The sequence below is a fragment of the Canis aureus genome, chromosome 25, assembly GCF_053574225.1.
Source record: "Canis aureus isolate CA01 chromosome 25, VMU_Caureus_v.1.0, whole genome shotgun sequence".
Lineage (NCBI taxonomy): Eukaryota > Metazoa > Chordata > Mammalia > Carnivora > Canidae > Canis > Canis aureus.
Window position 1 is genome coordinate 29,383,589 of NC_135635.1, and position 24,632 is coordinate 29,408,220.

General features: G+C 34.4%; 1 protein-coding gene across 8 annotated transcripts in view; it reads right to left on the bottom strand.

Annotated features, from left to right (window-relative positions):
- PIK3C2G (phosphatidylinositol-4-phosphate 3-kinase catalytic subunit type 2 gamma) overlaps positions 1-24,632 on the bottom strand; it is a 364,988-nt gene that overhangs the window by 185,204 nt on the left and 155,152 nt on the right. For all 8 annotated transcript variants that reach the window (XR_013364236.1, XR_013364235.1, XM_077870889.1 and 5 more), the window contains one exon: positions 22,413-22,507. Coding sequence is in view for 6 of the 8 variants with exons in the window: in XM_077870889.1 (XP_077727015.1) it covers positions 22,413-22,507 (95 nt within the window). In the remaining 2 variants the exon portion in view is untranslated. The remainder of the gene's footprint in view (positions 1-22,412; positions 22,508-24,632) is intronic.

The window sequence follows — 24,632 nt, forward strand, 5'->3', positions numbered from 1 at the left end:
ACCTTCTCCCCCCAACACTGTTCCCTGTTTTATTTTTTTAGTATTTATTACAACAGAATATTTTATACACTTCATTCATCTTATTATTTGTCTCTTCCAGAAGAAATTAGTAGAAAAACCCTAGTTTGAAAAGAGGATGTGTATCACATAAGTATGCAATGGCATTCTTAGATCACTTAAAGCCACAAGGAACTTTACATGAATAATATGCTAAGCAGTGGGGTAGAATTAATCCGACTCTTGGCTCTTCCTAACAAACAGGAGTAAACTTTAACATTGAATGCTCTAAACCACAGATAACTGACAACATTCAAATTAGGCGCTGAGTCAGAACACTAATTAAAACTTACATTTAAAAGCTAATGGAGCTGTGTTCACTTACACAAATTATTCAATAGCAAATTACTTCCTCTTTCTCTTATTTTAATTAAAAAGAACAAAACAAAGTTGATGGAGGGTCTCTCTTTGTTGCTTCAAAATTACTATTCAGAATCAACACCTGTAAGAAAATTCCTACAGGCACTTTCCAGTGTGTTTGGTATTGCCATTAACCCCAAGATAAGAGTGTTTCCTTCAACTTTAATGTTGAACCTGAGGCTTATCCTTGACATTCAGGACCTGCAAGTCAGTTATTAAAAGCACAGGTCACCCAACTTTTCATCACATACTTCTCAGAGGAAAAAACTGTGGAGCAACTCTCAGACATACATGCTTTTTCAAGAGTTATATGCATATTCTTTCAAACTAACGTATTGTACTATAAAACATAAAGAAAGGAAAAATTTTAAAAAAACAAAAACAGTAACTAGTATTTAAAAATAATTAAAATTTCATTTGTATGTTTTAACCAAAACGTATTTTTTTGTTCTCTCTCAGCATTATTATTAATACTTCTTAGTGAGAATTATATTATTGAATATTCTGGAATTTATTTAAGATCTTAGTTTCCCATTTTATGGCACAGAAGTCTGGTTTACATATTTGGTTTCTTTGGCATCATTGCTGTGAAAGATTTCACAAAACTGTTGTTGGGAAAATGCAACAGAATCTGTACTGTCATTGATATATTTTTAATAATAATAATAATAGTAATTTTTAATGTTATTATTTAATAGCTAAGCAAACATTTTAAACATTTTGTGAGAAATTTAAGTATTACCTGATAGTTACCAGTTGTTCTCACAAACTAGTGGCAATTGTTGCACTTTTATACATTTTAATTTTTTATATAGAAGAATTTGTAACAGCTTAGAAAGTTTATCCCCAAGTTTTATTTATTTATTTTTTAATTTTTTTATCCCCAAGTTTTAAAAGTATACATATATGAGAGATTTTGCGAGTAATGTTTTTACATAAATTTTTGGTATTGAATCCACTTAGCTATGAAGACATCCAAACATAGCATTTTCAAAATACTCCCTCCATAGTCCATTTAAAAAAATACTTACCTTTCCTACTGTTAAAAATTACCTTTATCTTGAAGGGGCACATGAAATGAGGGGTGTGTGTTTTAAGAGAATATCTGCCAAATAGCATACTACTAGACATTACAAGACAGGCTGCACATTTGGAACTCGTTTTGTAAATGATAGTGCATAACTCATTTTTAGATTTGACAACTTTCTTAAGTGTTCTGTCATGAGGTAACCACTGAACATCTGTCTGGACCAAAACTCCTCATGGTTACTTCCTATAATATTACAAAGTATTGTAATGATTTTGCCATTCAAAATAACATAAATCTATTTGACCAAGCCTAAGTGAAAAGTGCCACTGTTAATTACTATATTTTGTGGAATTCACTCTTCTTTCATGATGTCATGTAGTCATAATGAAAAATGATGAGTGGCACATGAATCAACTGAGGGTACCAATGACTCTCTTCATATTAATAATGAAATAGTTACTACAACATGTAATTCGATGTCTATATTTAATCACCAAGCACCTTGAAAAGAAACTGAAAAGATTTAAGATTTCTTACCTACAAGGAGATATCAGTATGTTTTTCATTCCTTCTAAATGAAGGAATTTCACTGAACTCTTTCTACTCTTTATTCTATAGTAGGTGTACTATTAAATAGTAAAAACATTGAACAATAAAAATTTTCAAAAAGAAGCAAAATAGAAAGCTTGGCCTTTGAAAACCAGGAGACTAGATAGAGTGTACTTTGTTTTGAATACTCTATTTTAACATAGATATTATTTTGATGTAATAGATAACTCTCTAACCATGATATTCTCGTACATGGTTCTTGCCAATGATGAAATACATTCTTTGGCTCCTTGGTATTTCAGTTATAGCCATGACAATCAGCAACAACACAACTTACTTCTTTCACTGTAAGTCAGAGTTCAAATAGGAAATAATGCCCATTTAAATGATTCAGGGAAGATTTAATGAGACGGTTAAAAAAAGGTATGGATGTGGTGGAGGGAAAGCACAATGAACAGGCACTAAACTGAGGACAGTAACAGTGGCTTTGTTAACACTCTCAAACCTGAACTATGGGAATGTTCTGGGACAACCGGAGAGTGTCCTTAACTGAAAGGAGCAGTGAAGACATAGTTCATTGAGAGAGCCTTAAAGAACTTGAGGCAGGGGATGCCCATCCACCCCCTATCCCAGGTAACACTCCAATTGCACTTCCTACTTTCCTTGTAATCTCCTGCTGGGGCTACCCACTGGCTGTATCCAATCATAGCAAAAGAAACTCTGTATGCTATCCATGTAGGTCAGCTGCCCTGGGCAGGGAGCAGAGTGAAGGGAGAGAGTGGTTCTAGAGAGGCAAACAGAAGATATCTGGTGAGATCATCCTTGAGTTTACTCCCTTCTATATGATAAAGTAATAAAATGGACTGGCAGTGCCTAAGTTATGTTTTTTTATAAAAAAGATATGAGGAGATTATACAGTTTATTGCCCTAACACATTGCTAATTATAGTTTTTTTTAATTATCTATTTCTTTTACTTTTTGAATAGGTAATGAATCTATGTTACAAAGTCCAAAAGATGTAAACAGGACTATAGTGAAAGTTAAGTCTCTCCTTTCCTTTCCCTGTGCCAATTTTCCCTTCCTACACAAATCATTGTTACTAGTTTTCTTTGTTTTTTGTTTTAAGATTTTATTTTATTTATTTGAGAGAGCAAGAGAGAATACAGAGGGAGACAAAGAGCTGGAGAAGCAGACTTTCTGCTGAGCAGGGAGCTGGATGCAGGGCTCAATTCCAGGACCCTGGGATCATGACCGGTGCAAAGGTAGACACTTAACCAACTGAGCCACCCGCGCATCCCTCTTTTTTAATTTTTTATCCTTGCCAAAGATTTTCTATGCATTTGCTATCAAGGGAAAGTAGATAAATATATATTTCTTATTTTTTTAATAAGAATAGTAGCATATGACACACAGAGTACACGTTGCTTACAAAATGGAGTAATACATCTTGAGACAGTTTTAAATCAGTATAGAGAGATCCTTCTGAAGTATATAGAGTTTTATCTTTATAGGTGTAATAAAACCTTCACCAGTTCTCTGTTGATGAGTATTTGTTTCCAATTGTTTTCTACAACCAATGCTACAGTGAATATTATCATACATACACCATTTTCACGTGCCCTACTGTATTTGTAATAAATAGTCAAAAGCTAAATGACTTTCTTAAAAGGTACGTGAATTTAAAAATGTAAATTATGAACCAAATAGGTCATGAGATTTAAACTTCCCCTGCACCTGGGAGTCTGTTTCTCCACATTTTCACTAGTAGAATGCCACCAAATTTTTAATTGTTTTTATTATTGCTGCCTGCCAATCTGACAGGTTCAAATGGTATATGTTTGTATTTAATTTCTATTACTATGACTCGGGTTGAACACCAGTTCATGTGTTTCAGGACCAATATATTTGTTTTTTATTAAATTACTCATCAATATCTTTTAGTCATTTTTATGGATTTGTAAAGGTTCTATATTCATTAAGGAAATTAATTCTTTGCCACTAAAAAAACTTTATATATAATATACTTGATTTATTAAAGTTTTTTCTTATTTATAAAAAATTCTTTCTTTTGTTTCTCTAACATTTTTATAATGTTCCTCTCTCTCTCTGTAAGTCTTTGATACATTTGGAATTTAATGTACTGTGTGAGTATGTATCCAGCTTCCCCCACCCTAGTTGATTATCCAAGCACTATTTATTAAATAATCTATCTTTCCTTTACTGATTTGAAATTTTTTAACAGCTAAATTCTTGAACATCATTGGGTATAATTCTGGACTTTGTATTGTGTTTCATGAAACATTTTTTTGGTAGTCTCAGTTTTAATTATGGATAATGATTAGTTTTTGTCACAAATGTACTAAAATTTAAAAAAAAATCCATTGTGCTGGATGATATATTCACGAACATATTAAGCTCAGAACATAATTTGAATGAATTAATTGGGTTTTGTCTGAAACAAACAGGCTCAGAGAAATATTGTTTAACAAAAGCAACAAATAAAAACATTCATATTGTGTTCAATAAAGGATCAAATCAGCTCAAGCACATAGAAAGAAAATAATGAAGGAGAAAATAGTCACTGTTGATATTGTCATACTTGTCATTGTTGATACTGTCAGATTTGTCACTGTCCTCAGTAGCAGCAATGGCACCACCACCTCTTATTGACTATTGTATGCAGAACCTGGTCATCACTACCCCCATTCTCCACAGTGGAAACTGAGGTTCAGAGAGATTAAGATTATACATACAGCTAGAAAATATTGGAACCAAAACCCAAGCTCAGTAAAAATATTGATGAGCATTTGTTACACATATTAAGTGTGAGAATTCGTTAAGATATAGACCTACATACAAGACTGAAATACACATGTAGTAATCCCTCCTTATCTGCAGTCTCATTTTCCATGGCTTCTGTTATTTATGGTCAACCACAATCCAGCAAGTGACCCTCCTTCTGAGGTATGGTGAGCAGGTCAGTGGTAGCCTAATAGACTGTCACAATGCCAACATCATTCAGCTTACTTCATCTCATCACACAGGCATTTTATGTCTCACATTACCACAAAAAGAATTGAATACAGTACAGTAAGATATTTTGAGAGGAAAAGACCATATTCAATTAACTTTTATCATAGTATATTGTTAGAATTGTTCTATTTTATTATTAGTTATTATTGTTAATCTCTTACTATGCCTCATTTATAAATTAAACTTTATCATAGGTATGTTTGCCTAGGAAAAAACATAGCATATATAAGTTTTGGTACTATCTCTGGTTTCAGGCATCCCCTGGCTGGGAGGGGTGGGACAGGTAGACTACTGTGCCAAATGACTTGATGGAGACAATGTGATGTAAGTCTTGGGCAGAGTTAGAAATTCTTAAGATTGAAGTTGTTCAAGTAAGACTTCATATTAGTGATGAAATGGTGAAGATTATGACTCAGGAGATAAAGATTATGACTCAGGAGGTCATTCCAGGAAGAGGGAATGAAGGTCAAATATAATCTTATAGAGAGAGGATGGCTTCTATTGTTCGGAGAATAGTATAGATTTTATTGGGATGGGAGATTTTATATTCATCAGTTCATTTACATATTCATTTTGTAAGAGAATAGTGCTTTGGTACTCTCTGATAGACAAGAAGAAAGCCAATATTTGTTTCTTATCAAATGAAATACATTTAATACCTATGAGAGTTATGAATAGGAGTCAGGCTTGAAGTGCATATTTGCATAGTTATGTAATGCTTCATGAATTGAGAATGCTGAAGTGGCAACTGTGTAAATAAACAGCTCTTAGGTGGTGAGGAGAAGGTCATTACACTCTAAAATGTTTTCCATAAAAACTTTACCAGCCAATACTAAAGAAATCCTTGTACTCTTTCTTATTATGTCTAAATGATTAGAGATGGCATTTAGAAATATTAAAGAATGGGAAGAGATAAGGAATAGGATTTTTAGTTATATATTTTGATTTAGTAATCCATTTTCTTATTAGAATAATAATGTCACTTTTGGCATAAAATATTTTTCTGTTTATTCCATTCTGCCTCAGTTTTGCCTTATTCTTTATTTTTAACCAAAATTTCAACTTTTTGAGGACAGGCAATAATCTTAAATTTTTAAATTGGTCCACTGCATATTTTACAGTACTCCACACTTAGTATCATAAAGTATCTCTGAGGGAGGGGGGGTGCCTGGGTGGTTGGTGAAGCATGGACTTTTGGCTTCAGCTCACGTCCTGATCTGAGGATTGAGAGATCAAGCCCCGCACAGGGCTCCACATGCAAGTGGAATCTCCTTGAGATTCTCTCTCCCTCTGCACCTCCTGCTTGTACTTTCTCTCTCTCTCTCCAATAAATAAATAAATTAAAAAAAAAAAAATAGATAGATAGATAAATATCTCTGAATGAGATGAATACCGTTATTTCTCATAGTTTGGGTGTTAATATTATCAGTTGAAACAAAGTAACAGTGACCATTCATTTCAATATAGCTTTCATTTAAATATGTTATGCAAAAATATAAATTCCAATCTAATGTCTTTAAACTAACAGAGTGCAGATCTTAAATGCTGCTGGTTTTTGGTCAATTTCTTTTCTCCTTAATGGAAACTAATATTCAGTCCCACTACTGAATTAAAATGTTGTTTATTTAAAGTTTAAAGTTTTGCATTTTATAGCTTCATTTGAATAATAATATGCATCGCTAGAACTAAGAGATTAAAAGAAAACAAAGCTTAAAGAACAGTTTAATCAGGGGTTTAAGTAGAACAATCTGCATTGCTGCATTCGGCACTTGTACTTCTGTCTTTAGCACACTGTTATCCTACTTTTGTTGTGCTTTTATCATCTGCTCCACTGGTTTGTTCTTTGCTGTATCATTGGAAAATCTTGGACTTCTATTACTGTAAATAATTTTGAGTTTGTTGCTTATAGAAAAATAAATAGGCCCAATCACAGTATTTTTGCAAATGAGTGATTAAATGGATGAATAAGCCAACTAAACACTTTGGGGAAATAAAAATTTTGAATTCTAGCCTTAGATATAGGCAATTATTTAACATAAAGGTCAGAGGTTCAATTAAAAAAAACAGTAGTGCAACTGGACAAGTGAGCATTCATATATTGACTGAAATAAATGTATCAGGTAGATACTTATGACTCCACCCCAAAGTTTTTTATCCTTGAACAAGCAATGTAGCTTTTTAGAGGCTTTTCTCATGCATAATAATAATAACCCTTACTTTATCCTATCGGGTAGCCATACAATTGCCAGATTCACCAAATAACTAGAGGACACCCAGTTAAATTTTAATTTAAGATAAACAACAATTTTTTAGCTTAAGTATGTCTTAAATATTACATGGGATATACTTATACTAAAAATGATTCATTAAAATGATTCATTGTTCATTTGAAATTCAAATTTAACTACGTATTGTATTTTATCTGGCAACCCAACTTGGAGATGATTTGTTAAGTATTTGGTGCATACCAGACACATGACAAGTCGTGATGAAAGTATTGGTGCTCTAATGTTGTTCATAATGCTAATAACAATACATCCATAACTGTGAGAGGCAATATGGTGTAATTGTTAAGAGTGGGAACTCTGGAGTCAGATGGCCTAATTCAATTCTCATTCTTCCACGAACAGCTTTGTGACCTTGTGTACCTTACTTAATGTCTTGATTTTCTTATCTTTAAGATAGGGATAACAATAGTACCCAGTGGTAGAGTTGTTTTACAGACCAAAAGAATTAATTTCAATAAAATATGAAACACAGTGCCAGAAACCATGAATATAAGTCCTGGATATATGCTCCTTATGATTGTGGTGTAAGGTGAAAAACAGTCCCAGTCTGCCCAGAACTAACGGGTTTCCTTGGATATGAGACTCTGAATGCTAAAACCCAGATAGTCCAGGACAAATTAAGTCATGTAATTTATGTTAGTGAGAGAAACAATTCACATACATGAGAATACATAGCAGTTCATGCTAAGTAATAACAGAAATCAAGCATTAAGGTGCTGATTATATTCTGTATTTATTAACTCTTGACTAAAGTTATTCAAAGAAATTATTGTAGGAGAATTTAAGGAAGTTAGGAGCTTAGGAAAGAGAAAGAGTTTATTTATTATTTATTAAAGCTCATATTTATTTATTCATTAGAGACACACAGAGAAAGGCAGAGACATAGGCAGAGGGAGAAGCAGGCTCCCTGCAGGAAGCCTGATGTGGGACTCATCCTAGGACCCTGGGATCACCACCTGAGTCAAAAGCAAATGCTCAACCACTGAGCCACCCAGTTGCCCCAAGAGAACAGATTTTAAACAATTAATTCCCAAATAATTTGATAAGCAATATAAACAAGAAGTTGGCAATCCAGAGAAAGGCTTAACTGACTCTAGCAAAGAATGGACAAGCTTTAGAGAAGCTATTTAAACTGGGTATTGAGAGATGCCAAGAAGTTTCCCAGGAAAAAAGGGAAGAAGAGTATTTTAGTATCTTTAGCTAGCAGGAAGATGTGAAAGTCAGGATATCACATGCCTTAGCAGTGATAAGTATGATGTTGGTATGGTATGACCATGAGTGTATTGAGGGGACAGTAAAAAATGAAGCTGAAATGCAAATGAGGAACCAAATGTGAAGGATTTATATGGTTTTCTATTTATGTATTTGTTATTTATGTATGCAATGTAGAAAAATAAAATTTAAATTAAATATGGAAATGATGTAAAGGGAAGGTATAGACTGGAAAGGCGAACCCAGGAGACAGGTGAGTATTCAGAATTCATTCTACAAGGTTGTGTTAGAGGTCAGCTAAATTTTTGACGCCAAGCATGTAAGCAGCCAAAGGGAAGCAATGATATGTACTGAATGTTTACTATGTGCCAACCACTGTTCTTAACACTACTAGTCTTCTGGTGTTTTTAAACACTTTGAGCCTAGAAAAGATATTTCAAAAATTATTTTGGCTTTAAAAAGTAACATTCACTTTATTAACTTTTAAATTTAAAAAACACAAATTTCCTTAAACTTTTAAGTTTAATTTACATATCTTATACTCTATAATTGTACTAAATTTCAAAAATGGCTTTCAAGGAGGGACGGTCTTTAATTACTGTTTTCTCAGTTAGAATTCTAATGCTCTTAAATATTTTGAACTTCATTTATAAATTTAGTATATTCAACTATCTTTTTAAGTTATTTAGTGGTCTGTCCTGACAGAAAAAAATTCTTTATTATATGTGGTACATAGTACTGTAAATATAAATGCAATATACTATTTACTTAACTATTTCACATGACTTATAAATGCAGTGCCATTTCAACTTAAAATCACAAGCCTATTTAATTATTTGGTTAATCTATTATTTTAAAGGCCAAATTCTCTTAAATATTAAAAAAAACTAAGATAGCATACATACAAATATAATAATAAATACTATAGTTTAATTCTCTCAAATATTTCTGTACCTAATTATAAATCTAAGAAATAAATGACACTTTCTCAAATGTACCAAAACTTTGATAATTGTTTGAAACTTGTTGACAGTATGTGTCTATAAGGGGGTATGTGGTCATGGTACTATCTTCTCTATTTTTATAGATGTTTGAACATATTTATAATAAAAAAATAAAAATGCTTTGTCATTAAAAAAAGCAAACATGCTATCCCAAATGATCTTCGAAATACCTTTCTGAGCAATTTTTGTGTTGTTTTCTCTGCTTGATTAGGTTTCCTAGCCACCAGAGTGGTTTCTGGGTGGGATGCTGACCGTTGAGACCTATTTTGGTTTTTCTAGGTCAATGCTTTCCAACTGAGGGAATCTTTTAACCCATGTTCCTTAGAGTCATATTAGAAATTGCATAATTTTTCAGACTGACATTAACATTCTGCTATATCCCCTCATATCTGTCTCCAGACCTCATTCCTGCCCTCCTATCTCCCCACCCTCCTGCATGCTGCTATGTCACTCAAATAAGTCTTGTATTTCTCTGAATCTTAAAGTATTTAAAGGGCTTTCCTTCTGGCTCTGTGACCACTAAACTTAAGAGAATTTCTGATTCACATAGATTCTTGCCCTAATTACTTGACCTATTAGTAACATTTGACACAATTAATCATATCACTTTTGCTTTTATACTTTCTTTAGTCTTGTAGGATTCAATACTTATTTGGTTCATCTTTTACATCTCCAACTCCTTCTTTTTAGTCTTCTTTTGTTTCTGCCTTATCTCTTTGGCTTTTAAATGTTGGCTTTACCACCATATATTTGGACTTCTTTGCCTTTGTATCTGTTTTGACTCTTCCACAGTATCACCTACTCTTATACCTTTAAACTGTATCTTTCACTGATATGATGATTGCTTCATTTTTATGTTTAGTTCAGATAAAGCTGTTCAGTAGTTCTTTCAGATTTTAATAGTCCAACTTGATCTCTCTGTATTTTTTTCCTACCCTTAGAACATGCTCTCTTAAAAATCTAACCTTTCAGGCAACAATTTTGGTATCATTATTTAATTGTTTCTCTTATGCCCTTCAGCCAATCCATCATACAATTCTGTTCACTTTATGTTTATAAATAAACCGAGAATATAATGATTTTTCACTCCTTCTACTACTATACCCTGATCTGAGCCACTATACTCTTTCATCTGGATTATTGCATTAGCCTCCTAACTGATTTTCTTGTTTCTGACAACTGATCCTTAACACAACAGCCAGAGTGATTCTTTTAAAATATAAACCAAATCGTGTCTTTTATCTTCTAGAACCTTCTAATGACTTCCTGTTTTAGTCAAATTAAAGCCAATATTCTAATAATGGCATAGAAATTTTTATATAACCTGTCCTCACCTTTCCCCCTTTCCCTCTGACTTCATTTCCTATTATTTTTCCCCTTGTTCAGGTTATACTGGTCTCACTGTAGGCTCAGAAAGCTACACTGCTTTCTCTCTAACATACCTCAGTGCCTTGCATATGCTATTTCCTCTTCCTCATATTCTCTTCCTTAGACACCTAGCCATTCATTCTCTTACTTCATTGAGGCCTTTTTCTTAATGCCACCATTTTAATAAGGCCATTCCTTGCTACTCCATCTTAAAATTACACTTCCTTAACCCTCATATTCCTTATATATCTTAATTGTTTCATTTTTCTCCCTAGCTTTTATCAATATCTTATGAATATATATCTTATTTCTCTTAAAAGCTATATAAGGGGGGAATCCCTGGGTGGCTCAGCAGTTTAGCTCCTGCCTTCTTCCCGGGCCATGATCCTGGAGTCCCAAGATCAAGTCCCACGTCAGGCTCCCTGCGTGGAGCCTGCTTCTCCCTCTGCCTGTGTCTCTGCCTCTCTTTCTGTGTCTCTTATGCATAAATAAATAAAATCTTAAAAAAAAAAAAGCTATATAAAGAAGGGTAGGGATTTTTGTATGTTTTATCCATTGCTGTATCCTTGAAGACCACAACATGATTTTACTCATGGAAGGTGCTTAATAACATTTGTTAAATGAATAAATTCTTCCTATGAGATAGGACCACAACTTGCAACTGCAAGCCTGACACCTGGTTGGATTCTGTGTCATAAGGCTGTCCAACTCTATGGTCCCAAATTCTCAAAACGATGCTGTGAAAGTGAATATTATTATTATCTTCTTTTTAAAAAAATATTTTATTTGTTTATTCATGAGAGATACAGAGAGAGAGGCAGACATAGGCAGAGGGAGAAGCAGGCTCCTGTCAGGGAGCCTGATGTGGGACTCTATCCCTGACCCAGGGGAGATCACGCCCTGAGCCGAAGACAGATGCTCAACTGCTCAGCCACCCAGGCATCCCTATTATCTTCTTTTAAATGACTGACAAAAATTGGTCTTATAAAAGTTAAGTACTGGAGTGTTTGGGTGGCTCAGTTAGTTAAGCGTCTGCCTTCGGCTCTGGTCATGATCTCAGGGTCCTGGGATTGAACCCCACATTGGGCTTCCTGCTCAGCAGGGAGCCTGCTTCTTCCTCTCCCTCTGCCTGCCACTCTCCCTGCTTCTGCTCTCTCTCTCTGTCTCTGTCTCTCTCTCTCTCAAATTAATAAAATAAAAACTTTTAAAAAATTTTAAAAAGCTAAGTACCTTGTGGAAAGTAAATAGCAGAATCAGGGTTTGCATTCAGGTAAACCCTAGACCCTAAACTGGTACTTATTACCCTGCAAGTTAAGAAAACCAACATTTTCATATGTTGAAAACAAACTGGTTGCTTCGGAGAAATATAAGTTTTTCTGACACTGGTAATAAAATTTATTTTGTTGGATATTCTATATAGAACAAGAGTAACGAATTTGATCTTTATGTTTTTAAATTTTTAAATGTATTTTTATTTTTTATGTTTTAAAAGATTTTCGTTACTAGAGAGAGAGAGAGAGAGAGAGAACAAGTGCTGGGGAGGAGAGGGAGAAGCAGATTCCCTGCTGAGCAGGGAGCCTGGAGCAGGCCTTCATCCCAAAACCCTGATATCATGACCTGAGCTGAAAACAGATGCTTAACCAACTGAGCCACCCAGGCACCCCTGGTCTTTATCTTATGAGCATTGCAAAACCATTGAATTGGGTAGATGAAATAATAAACAACAGTAGTATTAATCAGGAAATCAGAATGTCCTGAGTTAAGAGTTTAGTGGAGATGGAGAGGGTAGTACTAACTCATGAGACATTTTATAAGTGACTTGGTAGATACAGAGGGAGACAGAAGAAATTAACAGATATGTAAATCAATAGTTAAGAAAATTGCTAGGAAAGTAAGTCATAGTCTGTGTGGCTGCATGATTCTCAAGAAAGACAGACATTAGGAGTCAAGTGTCTACTGGCAGTGAACTCCAGGTTTAGTATACACAATAAAGTCAAAATGTGATAGGGCTAATATATTATATTTCTGAGTTTAAAACTTTGGATAAAGAGCTATTCCTAGTGATGAAAAGATTTAATATGTAGCCAAGGAAAGTGGTTGCTGAAGTGTGAACAAGCTAAAATTTATTGGTAAAATAGGATGTGAAGAGATCTTGAGGCATTTTTTTAGCTGAATCATCCAAGTAGAAATGAAACTGTCCAGAATAGTGGCAAGATGTGGGATGGTGAGAAATACTAGAAGTGTCCCAGAACTTTTCCCAATTACATGGTTTTCCCATTTACACTTAGACAAAATGTGCACGAATTAGATCACAGAATTGTAGATTTATGCCCACTTATCTGATAACATACTTCAGTTGGGAGTGCTAATTAAAATGTTCCTAAACTATACTCCAACAAATGAAGTGTTATCATTTGATTAAAAAAAGAAGATAAGAAGAAATATTTGTTAAGGCTAGGAGCAGTACAAGGCATATTGCATAATTTTATGTCACTTATCCTTCAAAAAAATTTCAATTCTTCCAATTATTGGTTTATTCAATGTGAATGTACTGAGTAGCTATAGGTGTCAGGTCTCATGCTAAGTACTTTTGGTAAGTATTTTATTCTAGTTTTACAAATAAGAAAATGGAGGCTGAGAAATTTTAAGTTAACCACCCAGAACCAAAAAGCTTGATGTGTCATAGCTGGTATCACTAGTTACCTCCATATAAAACACCAAAACTGGTGGATATAGTGTTATCCAGAGGCTGGAATACCAACTGGTCCTAACTGTAGTGTATGTTCAGAAACAACAAATGACTTCTTCGAGATAATCACTGCTAAGAATCCTGGGTAGAGGAAAGAGAAAAGAGAATCCTGGGTAGAAGAAAGAGAAAAGAGAAATGTGCAATCATTTGTTTATATTTTCTATCCCTTTCTTAAAGAGCTATAAATTATGTATATAATAGGCACTAAATAAAAACTTAGAGAACAGATGAATAAAAGAATGGATGATTAACATAATATTCTTTTCCTTAATATACTTATGCACTTCCCTGTTATCTGCTCACTGAAGTCCACTGGTCTACTTGTGCAATTATTCCCACAACATTTAATTACTGAAGCTCTAGATTAAGTCTTGTGAGATTTTCAGAATCATCAATCAATTCATGTCAACAGTTTGCAGCAGTCTCTCTAAGAGAGAATAAATTTTACTTGGAAGAAAATAATAAAAGTTCCACCCTTTTGGTAAATTAAGGACATTTATAACAACCTAGAAAACATTAAGTGTACAATGGCCTAATTTAAAAAGGAAAGTGACATGTACAATAGGGCTCTTCCCTTTAACAATTTCAGATGACTAAACCCAAGCAAGAGACAATTATGTGGCATATCTGTCAAGAGTGGTTAGTGTTTCAGGCAGACTGTCAACTCTAGAAAAGACTAGAATTATTTGTGCAAGCTGTTCACTTGTCATTGGTCAAAACTGAATCACACATGCCAAAACAAAAACAAGAATTCTGAGTTATTAAACATGACAAGTATTTGATTTGAAATCCAAGGCTGGATTTTGCTGCAATAAAAGCAACACATATGAAGTTCTTTAAAGAACAGCAAAGTAACTTTCTATTGTAACTACAGTAATACAAATGAAATAGAAAACTGAGTTAGAACAAAAGCAAGAAAAACCTCCATTCAACCTTTTCAAAGAGTGATGTTTTGATGGGCAAACAGAGAAAGTAAATTTGAGCCTGAAAATAAAGGACTTACTTACCAATCTTCTGAGAGCCTGGGTGGCACAGTTGTTGAGTTGTCTGCCTTTAGCTCAGGTCATGATCCTGGGGGGTTCAGGGATCGAGTCCCACATCGGGCTCACTGGGAGGAGCCTGCTTCCCCCTCTGCCTCTTTCTCTGCCTCTTTCTCTGTGTCTCTCATGAATGAATGAATGAATGAATGAATGAATGAATAAATAAATAAATAAATAAATAAATAAATATCTTTTAAAAAAGTGTCAATCTTCACAGTCCAAAACAAACAAATCTAAACAACCAAAAAAATAGGATAGGAGCCAGCAAAAATCAGAAACTGCTCAGTAATTCCCCAAAACTCCTAGTTTTAACATAGAAAATTATATTTTAAAATAGAGATTTTTTTAAGGATTTTATTTATTTATTCATGAGACAGAGAGAGAGAGAGAGAGAGAGAGAGAAGCAGAGACACAGGTAGAGGGAGAAGCAGGCTCCATGCAAGGAGCTCGATGTGGGACTTGATCCCGGGACCCCAGGATCACACCCGGAGCCGAAGGCAGACACTCAACTACTGAGCCATGCAGGCATTCCTTAGAAAATTATATTTTAAAAGATAGTAAGTAGCTGCTTACTATCACTTAAGATTTCCCCATAAAACACTTCTTGTCAAATTACTAGGTACAGTCTTTTATTCATTTTTTAAAAAAGATTTTGTTTATTTATTTTTTGAAAGAGAGAGGATAAGCAGGGGGAGATGCAGAGGGACAAGCTAACTCACCACTGAGCATGGAACTCAATGTGGAGCGCAATCCCAGGTCCTTGAGATCATGACCTAACCTGAAGTCAGACGCTTAACAAACTGAGCCACCAGGGCACCTCTATAGCCTTTTATTTTTAATCAGGGTTTTAAGAAACAGCAGAGTTAAGTTTAAGCACCTCATTCTGTAGACCCAATCATTGATAACAACTGATAGCTCTTCAAAAACTTTTATTCCAGAGAATCATATTTATCTGCAAGTCATTTAACTCAACTTTCCCTGATTGCAGAGAGCTAGGGAGTTCTATTTTTTTTAAAAGTAAAAGTGATTATTAGAGTACCAATGGGAACTTATATATTTAATGTAATGACTTCAGTATAATATGGCTTGTTCAGTATAATATGACTTGATTGTCTGCTGTTTTAAGTACAATAGTCAAGATAAGTTAACCTATAGGCAGTATAAATGTATGTGGTATAATTATTTTAATTAATTCAACAGGTATTTATTTATTGAATACTAATTATATGTGCTAGCTGCAATGTTCTGTGTTAAGGATGGATGATTAAGAGAGGGCCTCACAATCTAGAAAGGGGACATAGGGTTTTATCTATAACTAAATCTAGTCTCCCCTTCACAACTGAAGAAAGAATCAGATTTTGTTAAGATATCAAAAGCTTCAGGGAAGATGACCAGTTTAGGGGTATATTCTAACCATTCTAAGCCAATTAAGTAAGTCAGTTCACGTAATTGCCATCTGATCAGGTGATTGGCTCAGGATAATACAAGACCCAATTCTGACAAATGATAAAGGAAGTTATCTTATCATTCTAATGAAGTTTATAAGAAAATTTTTCTTGTCGAAGAAGGATCAGTCCCTTTTCTTTTGCTACATGGTGTCATATGTATGAATGTGATAGAACATGTGGCAGTCTCCTTGTAACCATGATGTAAACTGGACTAAGAGTAAGTAAACACACTGATAGCAGAGCAAAAAGATGCACAGAAACTGGGTTTATGAGAAAATTGGTGAGCTGCTATTAAAAAAAAAAAAAAAAAAAAAAAAAAAAACCTCTGGAACCACTTTACTAATGGACTTCTTGTTACGTGAGATTATTTTTCATATAATCTAAGACAGTTAAATCAGAATTTTCATTACTTACAGTCCGAAGAATGTTAAGGAAAAGGTAAATAGTGAAGTAAACAAATTATGTAATATGCTAAGAACTGTATCAGCAGTGTGTACAACGGCTGAGACATCTTCAAAGAGGAAAAATTTTGAACTGGGTCCTAAAGGACTCTGTGCAAACAACACGGCAACTGCATTTCAAGAAGACAGAAATATGATGTACAAAGCCATCAGGGCATCAAAGATCTCTAGAAATTTGAATAACTACTTGAGAATAGAAAACAGTATGTTTGGATGTGGAAAGTTACACACAATGGAGATGGGAAGCAGGTATAGTTGAAATCATAAAAATCTATTGCAAGGTCATATTAAGGGAGAATTGATTTTTTTTCAACATCTAAAAATTTTATACTCTATCCACAAAAAAGAGCTGATTGGAGTTGTGGAATTTGCTAGCCAGCTGGGGGTTACCTTGGAACTAAAACCTACTTTACGAGTTAGGGATCAAATTGTATTACATAAAGATTATATCAAGAGCAGTGTGGAGGATGTACGGGCTGAAGGTAGGTAAGAAATGAAGTGAAAACAACAACAACAAAACACAACAAAAATAAAAAAAAAATAGAAAGCTGTTGTAATCATCCAAGTAGGAAATACTGAAGGCTTGAAGTAAGGTGCTAGCCCTGGAAATAGAAAAGGGACAAATTTAAGACATATTTATGAGAAGCATTGGTCAGGTCTGAAGGACTGATTGAATGAGGAAGGTTGTTGGGTAAGAATAATGCTTTCCAGATTTTCTGTGTTGGATATCTTGGTAGTGGCAGTTAACCAGGATATTGCATATAAAAAAGGAGGTTTAGACATGGTGAGGGCAAGGATTGAAAGAGAAGGAGAGGCGCCCCTGGGTGGCTCAGTTGTGTCTACCTTCAGCTCAGGTCATGATCCTGAAGTCCCAGAATCAAGCTCCAGTTTGGGCTCCCTGCTCAGTGGGGAGTCTGCTTCTCCTTCTCACTCTGCCCCTCCCTACTTATTTTCTCTCTCTCTCTCTGGCTCAATCTCTCTCAAGTAAATAAAATCCTTAAAAAAAAAAAAAAAAGGAGAGAGAATTAAGGAGAGGGTAGAGATATTTAATTCAGTTTTGGACCTCTTGGGACGAGATACCAGTTGTCCACCATAGCTACATAAATAGCTTAATAATGAGCCATCTAGGTAAAACAGTTTAAAAATATACCTATAAGTTAAATCTCTTGGACATACTTACAGAATTGTTAGACAAAAGACATTTTTAAAGGGTATCTGCCAAAATGACTCTATTCAAGTAGTTAGGCAATAGTCTTTTTTTGTCTATTGAGATCAATATTAGTCTTTAAAAAGAAAGTCAACTAATATATGTGAGAGTGGGTACTGGTTTTCCTTCCATGTCCTCTTTCTCTGCAACTTGATGGTCAAATTTCTTGAGTCATTTACACTGCTTTACCTCTGTGGCAGACACTGCTGTGGATTTACCAGATCAAACAGCATTTTGCTTCTGTATATAGATATACACCTGCTCCTCTTTCCTATTTTCCCTTGCATGTAGATGGGGTCTTGTTACTGACTTTTGACCTACAGAATGTAGGCAAAAGTGGTATGTGCTCCTTCTAGACCTGGCATCCAAAAATACTTTTGACATGATGCTCTGGTTTTCTCTCTTTTTAAAAATAAGATGGAAGCCTGGCAAGTACCATCAATATGCTGATACATTCCCATTCTGTTACCAGTCCAGATGTTTCTTCTGTTCTTTAGGTTTCTGTATCCAATTGCTTCCTGGGTATTTTCACTTAGAAGGGAACCAAAGATGGATTTTGCTTACATTTTTATTGTTGCCAAGTTCTGGCCGGGACTACAGGAATTTATTTTCTAACTCATTTAACTTCATGAAATGGGTTGACTTGAATTTCATTAGCATATTGCTGGCTTAATTAAATAGTGTTTTGGAGAAAACTGAGTCTTGGTTTTATATAATATAAAGTCTTGGTTTTATATAATAAGTATTAAAAGATAATACAAACCTAGTCTACTAAACAAATTACTTAGGAATTGTTTTCTTATCACTCATGGTTTGATAGTAAAACTAAGAGAACAAATTTAGTGTTTTAGGTACGAATCAGAAGCTACAAAAGAAAAATTCTAAGAAAAACCCACTCTTCTCTTCAAAACTCCTTCAAGTACGCAATTTTTTTGGAACTTCTTACACATGCCTATTAATTAATATTATAATTGACAGAACTTGTGGGTTATGCCAACACCTAATGGCAAAAACTTTGAGTATTAGATATAAAGATCTCAATTTGGGATACTGTTTCCTCGTTAGTTTTGCATTCGCGTTAAGGAAAAGCCACCACATTAGTGTACTTGAATTAGTTTCTTATTATTGATAGAAAAACAAAAATTTTATGAATTCTTCAAGTTGTACTTACTTAAAAGTAGGTGTTGAATTGGAAAGAGACCTGAATTGGGCATGAGCTGTCATGAAAAAAATATTTTAATCTCAATTCTTTAGCTAGCTAAATGACTGTCATTGGATGAATCACTTAACTTGTTGAAATCCCTTTCTGGGTGAAAAAGAAAATGCTATAGCAGTTGATTCCTAAGACTATATGGGTAACTATATGGGTATTTATTAGTATATGGGTATTTATTAGTTTGTTTATTTTGGAAGCCAAATTCAAATATTATTAAAAGACAAAGATAATTACTAAGATTAAGGTCATATTAAGGAAGAATAGATTTCCTTTTTGTTGAAGGGCTAAAGTAAAGTAGTCTGGGCTAAAATAAAGTAGTCTGACTGAGAAACAATGAAAATTAAGCAGTATAATGCTGTTTTTCAAGGCCTTTGCCCAAATATCTAGCATAAACTATGACAGAAGACTGATCTTATTATAGGAACATCAGATTCCTATCTAAGGAAGCAGTGATACAATTGCATGTGGCTGTTGTAATGAAAAATTGCTGGAGAGTGGATTAGAAAGTTTAGTTTCCAAAGGCCAGATCTGGTACAAGTTCCAACATTTGAGGTCAGTATGTATGCACAAAATGTTCATATTTATAACTGTTTAATTTTTTTAACAAAATAGAGGAATTTGAAGAGGAAATAATTTAAATTAGGGATAAATTTAAGGTGGAGTTTTGTTCCTGGCTTTTGAATCAGTTTGAGGTAAAACTTTGTATAAGATTGTAAGATTCTATTTAATAAAAGTGTATTTCATGTGTTTTTAATAAAAGTAATAATACAAACAATATAAAATAATATAAAATGCATTGTTTAAAAATACTTTTATGAAAAGAACTATATAAAATCCTTATTACATAAAATAGAAATAAAACAGAAAAAAACCTAGCTGTTCCCCTATGTGCCTTAAACTAGAAAACTAATAGATTTTACAGGTTATTGCATAAAATGTAAAATTCCTTAAAAATATCCATCACTTTTTTCAGGTTGGTTGAATTAGAGAATAGCTAGCTACTGATAGCAAATCGCTTATTGTAGGGATTTTATCTTATGTATGCTTTTCTGAGAACAATAACAAGAAAGATGATTATAAGAGATCAATATCAAATGACAGCGAAACATATCTTTCCTTTATAAAAGAGTGAAGCAATAATTTATTACTCGTTATATTGTAAAGGTAAAAGGTGAGTAATAATGTAATGATTCTAGAAGGTAAAGGATTGAGGCTTTAAACCTTCTATTGATTCTGTATTATGCATGCTCTGTTACACTGTGATAACTCCCTGAAGTACAGCTCTTTACTCTTTCTTTAGAGAGTGTTTCAGATCTCAAAGCGGAGAGAGCATTTACCTCCTTTGTGTATTCATTTGTACACCTTCATCTGTGCATAACTATGGCATATTGGGAGTGCATGTTAGGCATATTTATCTATTTGATGACCAGCCTCGCCCCTCTACCTTGTAGTTATATTTGGGGTGGATCATTGTAAAGTGGACAGGATTTGTTGTCAGTTTTCTCCTTTGCATAGCCAGTGGGCTCTTTCCTGCTGCCTGGATGCTAGCTGTTGTTTAGGTGAGGACTATTCTATTTCTCCTCAATAGTTCAACAGTGTCTAGTATCTCAATGTTTGTCACATAGATATGCAAATGATCATCTAATTCATCATAAGCATTATGTTCTGAATATATATATTTCCACATTAGAAAAAATATTCTGGGAGAAAGCAACACTTAACCTAAAGTTCTGATTCACTGATGACAGAATTTCAGGCATCAGGTGAGGCATATTTAGGAGAAAGTATGAGAAGGAGGCCAGGATGGGCATCTGGTCCAAAGGAAGACCTGTGCCATTGTTGCCTTTACACAGGTTAACTTGGAAGACAAAGGAACTCTGGCTAAGCTGGTGAGACCCATTGGGACCAATTATAATGACAGATATGATGAGATCCACTTCCATTGGGGAAGCAACACCTGGATCTGAAGTCAGTGGCTCACATCACCAAGCTGAAGAAGGCAAAGGCTAAAGAACTGGCCACCAAACTGGGCTGAGGGGACACTGTTGAATTTTCTATACATAAAAATAATAAAAAGTTCTCTTTCAAAAAAGCAAAAAAACAAAGCAAAACAAAAAGGATGAGAGGGACATGTGTGACCTCAAATCACATAATGTAAAATTTTCACATTATCTTGCTTTATTTAGAGTAGTCCCTGATTTGAGAAATTGCCCCAAAATTCTACATAAGAAAATTTTAGGATAGAATGTGTAGAAAATGCATGGGCAGATTTTGCATCATCTCAATTTTATGAGTGGCTTACTAAAGCTCATAGGATTAGATCCTTTAATACCAATGCCATCTTGGAAAGGCTGTGCCATAAATACCATTGCCTTACATCATTCAGGACCGGCGTATACTGCTGCAACAACTTGTTCTTTGGGCCTCAATTCTTGATTTACGTTAATCCCTGACTTCTGCTTACATTCTCTCTCCAGTCCAGTTTTGACTTTACCAGTGATATCAATTGCCTAATACCTGATTAGGTCAATCTCCTGAAATTGCTTTAGCCTCCACAGCTCTCCTTTGGCATCAAGCCTGATAGACTGTTTGAGAAGCCCTCTTCTGCCCCCTTCTGTCACAAGTCTGCATGTGTACAACTGGGCCCTGGTAACTTCTAGTTTTACTGTGAGAGCAGACCACCAGGTGTATCCACTTAAGTTCCCTCAGCAAGGTAGCAGATTGAAAAACTAAGGAGAAGAAGTCCTCATTCAGATCTTGATGAAAGAGTCCATTCAGTGAAGGGCCCAGTGCTAGTCATGTGTCTGATGTCTTCCTACACCAACATGGTAGAGGAAAATATTCTGCTCTTTATATTAGGCATTTGAAATGAAAATGAACATCAAAACAAACACTGGTGCCTAACAATTCCTTGTATATCTACCTTGCTATGAAATGCTTGAGTTATTTTCATGGGAAGAAACATTACTCATATTTCTTGAAGCAGAAAAACATACTCAAAAAAGAGACTGACTTTTTTTTTCCTGTTAATTAAAGTTCTTCACTAGCAATTGAAGCTAGTAGATATTGCCATTCATATGTGAGCATATGCACTCTCTCGCTCTCTTTTAAAAAAATAATATAACTATAGGAAAGGTATCATCTGGACATAAAACTTTGATTGGATTTAAGCAGCAGCAACTGTACAAAAGGAAGACTTTGAAGATGAAGACAGTTAAATTATACTCATAAATTAAAATAACCTTAACAAAGACTTGGATTTGGCTGAATTTTAAGTGGAGGTTTATATCAAATACAAGGTAGGAAATCTCCTGCTTCTTCTAAAGCTGCCCCATAGCGAGAAGATGACAATAAAAAAAAGGCATCCCATCCTATTTTAGTTAATCTTACCAGTAAAGACGATGGGCAATCTGGATGCTTTGCAATGAACGGTGCAATAGGAGTTGGACCAGAGGACTTTCAAGGTTCCATTCAAACTTGACAGCCTGAAGTAAGAGATATAATTACTTTACTCTTCTCAGTAACAAAATTCTAGCAGAATACAAAGAGGCTTAAGTAGCTTATGAAAAGACAAAGGAAAACAGCATAAACATTTTAACAAAATGTTAATATTATATCTGATAACCTTATTAGCTGGTATATAATAACAAAGCACACACACATCATTAATTTGGATTTGTGTAGTCTCTTTATTATTTATACTTTAATATCATAGGATAATAAATAAGAGCAGATGGTTGGTGAGTTCAACCATGCCTAGGAGGAGAATCCTGGCACACACAAAAATACATAATATCAGGATTAGTGTCCTAGATATAAAAAAGGACACTATTAAACAGTAGATATTTCTCCTCTTTTGGAAATAAGATTAATGCACGTTCAAAGCCTTAACTGAAATCATCAATTTATATATCAGTATTAACTGGCAGAACTTGAAACTTTACTTAGAGGTTTCAAAGCTGATTATTGCCACCCTAACCCACCACCCCTCTCCAAATCCTTTCCCTCATCTCCCCTATGAACAGCTCTTTAAGATTTTCTAGGTACCCAACCTAATGGAAAATACAGACAGCAATGGCAGCCACTAATATCCTTATGGACATAATTCAGACCTCCCCCTGTACTCTGCAGGGGCTTCACTGTCAGCAAGCATACCTGGGCTCCATCATCATCCCAGAAATCTGAATATGTTTAAAAATGAAAACCAGGCTCTCTTCAAAAAAATTTCCATCCCTGTTTAAGAAGCAAAGCTTCTATCTTTAGTTGCTCAATAACCATTTAAGTCACACACACAGGCCCCCTCCCCCCCCAGAGTTTAAGCCAGGTTTTATACCACAGCAGATAGTAGACAAAAGTGGGCACAACACGCATTCACATACACACTGAAGAAATACCTCAATATGAGGACCATACTCAAGGATGGGAAAGTTTATGAATTCCTAAGGTACAAGAGTGCCAAAGATAATTTCAGCAAATTTGCATAAACTCTTGATGTTGTATGAATGTATAAAAACCATAATGTATGTTGTCTTAAACTGCAACCATGGCTTGTTTTCACTTACTTGCTAATACTGGGCTGACTAGGTCATAAGTTGTGTTTATGCCCTAATAGCATATCATATGAGCACATGAGCAAGAGAGATGTCTTAGAATTTACTTCCGTGCTGGTCTTTTTAGCTTTCTTTTTAGATTTACCTATTATTTCTTCTTGAATAACTACTTGTTGCTCTTAAATTGCTTCACTTGTTTCCAAATTCCCTGCATCACTCTGTGCTCTGGTACAATTTCCCCCTAAATCCTACTTCACCATCTGGGAGGCAGGCAATATTTCTGGCTCACATTGCATTATTAGGAACTGTTCTTGGAACCTACCCACAGGGTGTTGACCTGTGGTTGCTGTAACCTCTGGATCTGGATCTTAATTACTTTCTGGCTATGAACAATATGTTCTGTTTTTGTTATGGTCTTAGAGTCCTGTCTTATTTATTTAATATAGCTTGCATAATTCTAACAATATAATACATACCAAAATAACATATTTCAAGAAAATAGCAGTAAGGTAGATTTTTTATGTGTTTCAAAAGTTTTTATGTGTTTAAAGCTTTAAAGTCAGGGGAGACCATGGAAATTTAAAGGCAAATTCTATAATAAATGTTTTGAAAATTCTTCCCAGTTTTATTTATTTTTGAGTCATTTCTTTCCATCTCAAAACATTTATAATCTTCATTTTTAATTAGAGAGTAGTTGTAGCACTTCTTAATTTTACTTCTGTGGATTTGCTATGTTGAATTCTGTATGCACCTTGTCATATGAATTTGGATTTGCAGGTATGTGGCTCTCAGTGATATTCCTGGTGCCAACTGTATTGCTTATTTATTCCAGACTGCTATTTCCAATTGGGTTTAATATGTATAAAGTTTTGTAATAACTTAATTTTTTTATTTGGGTTAGTTAGAGCATGCTGCCAATACTCATGAACCATGAGATGAACAGTGTTCCTACAAGTTTGATTTTTTTTTACTTCTACTACACTATTCTGGCAAGTATAGAAAAATCACAATGATAAAAATTGGTAAAAGTACCTATACGGTATAGCTATTTCTGAACCAG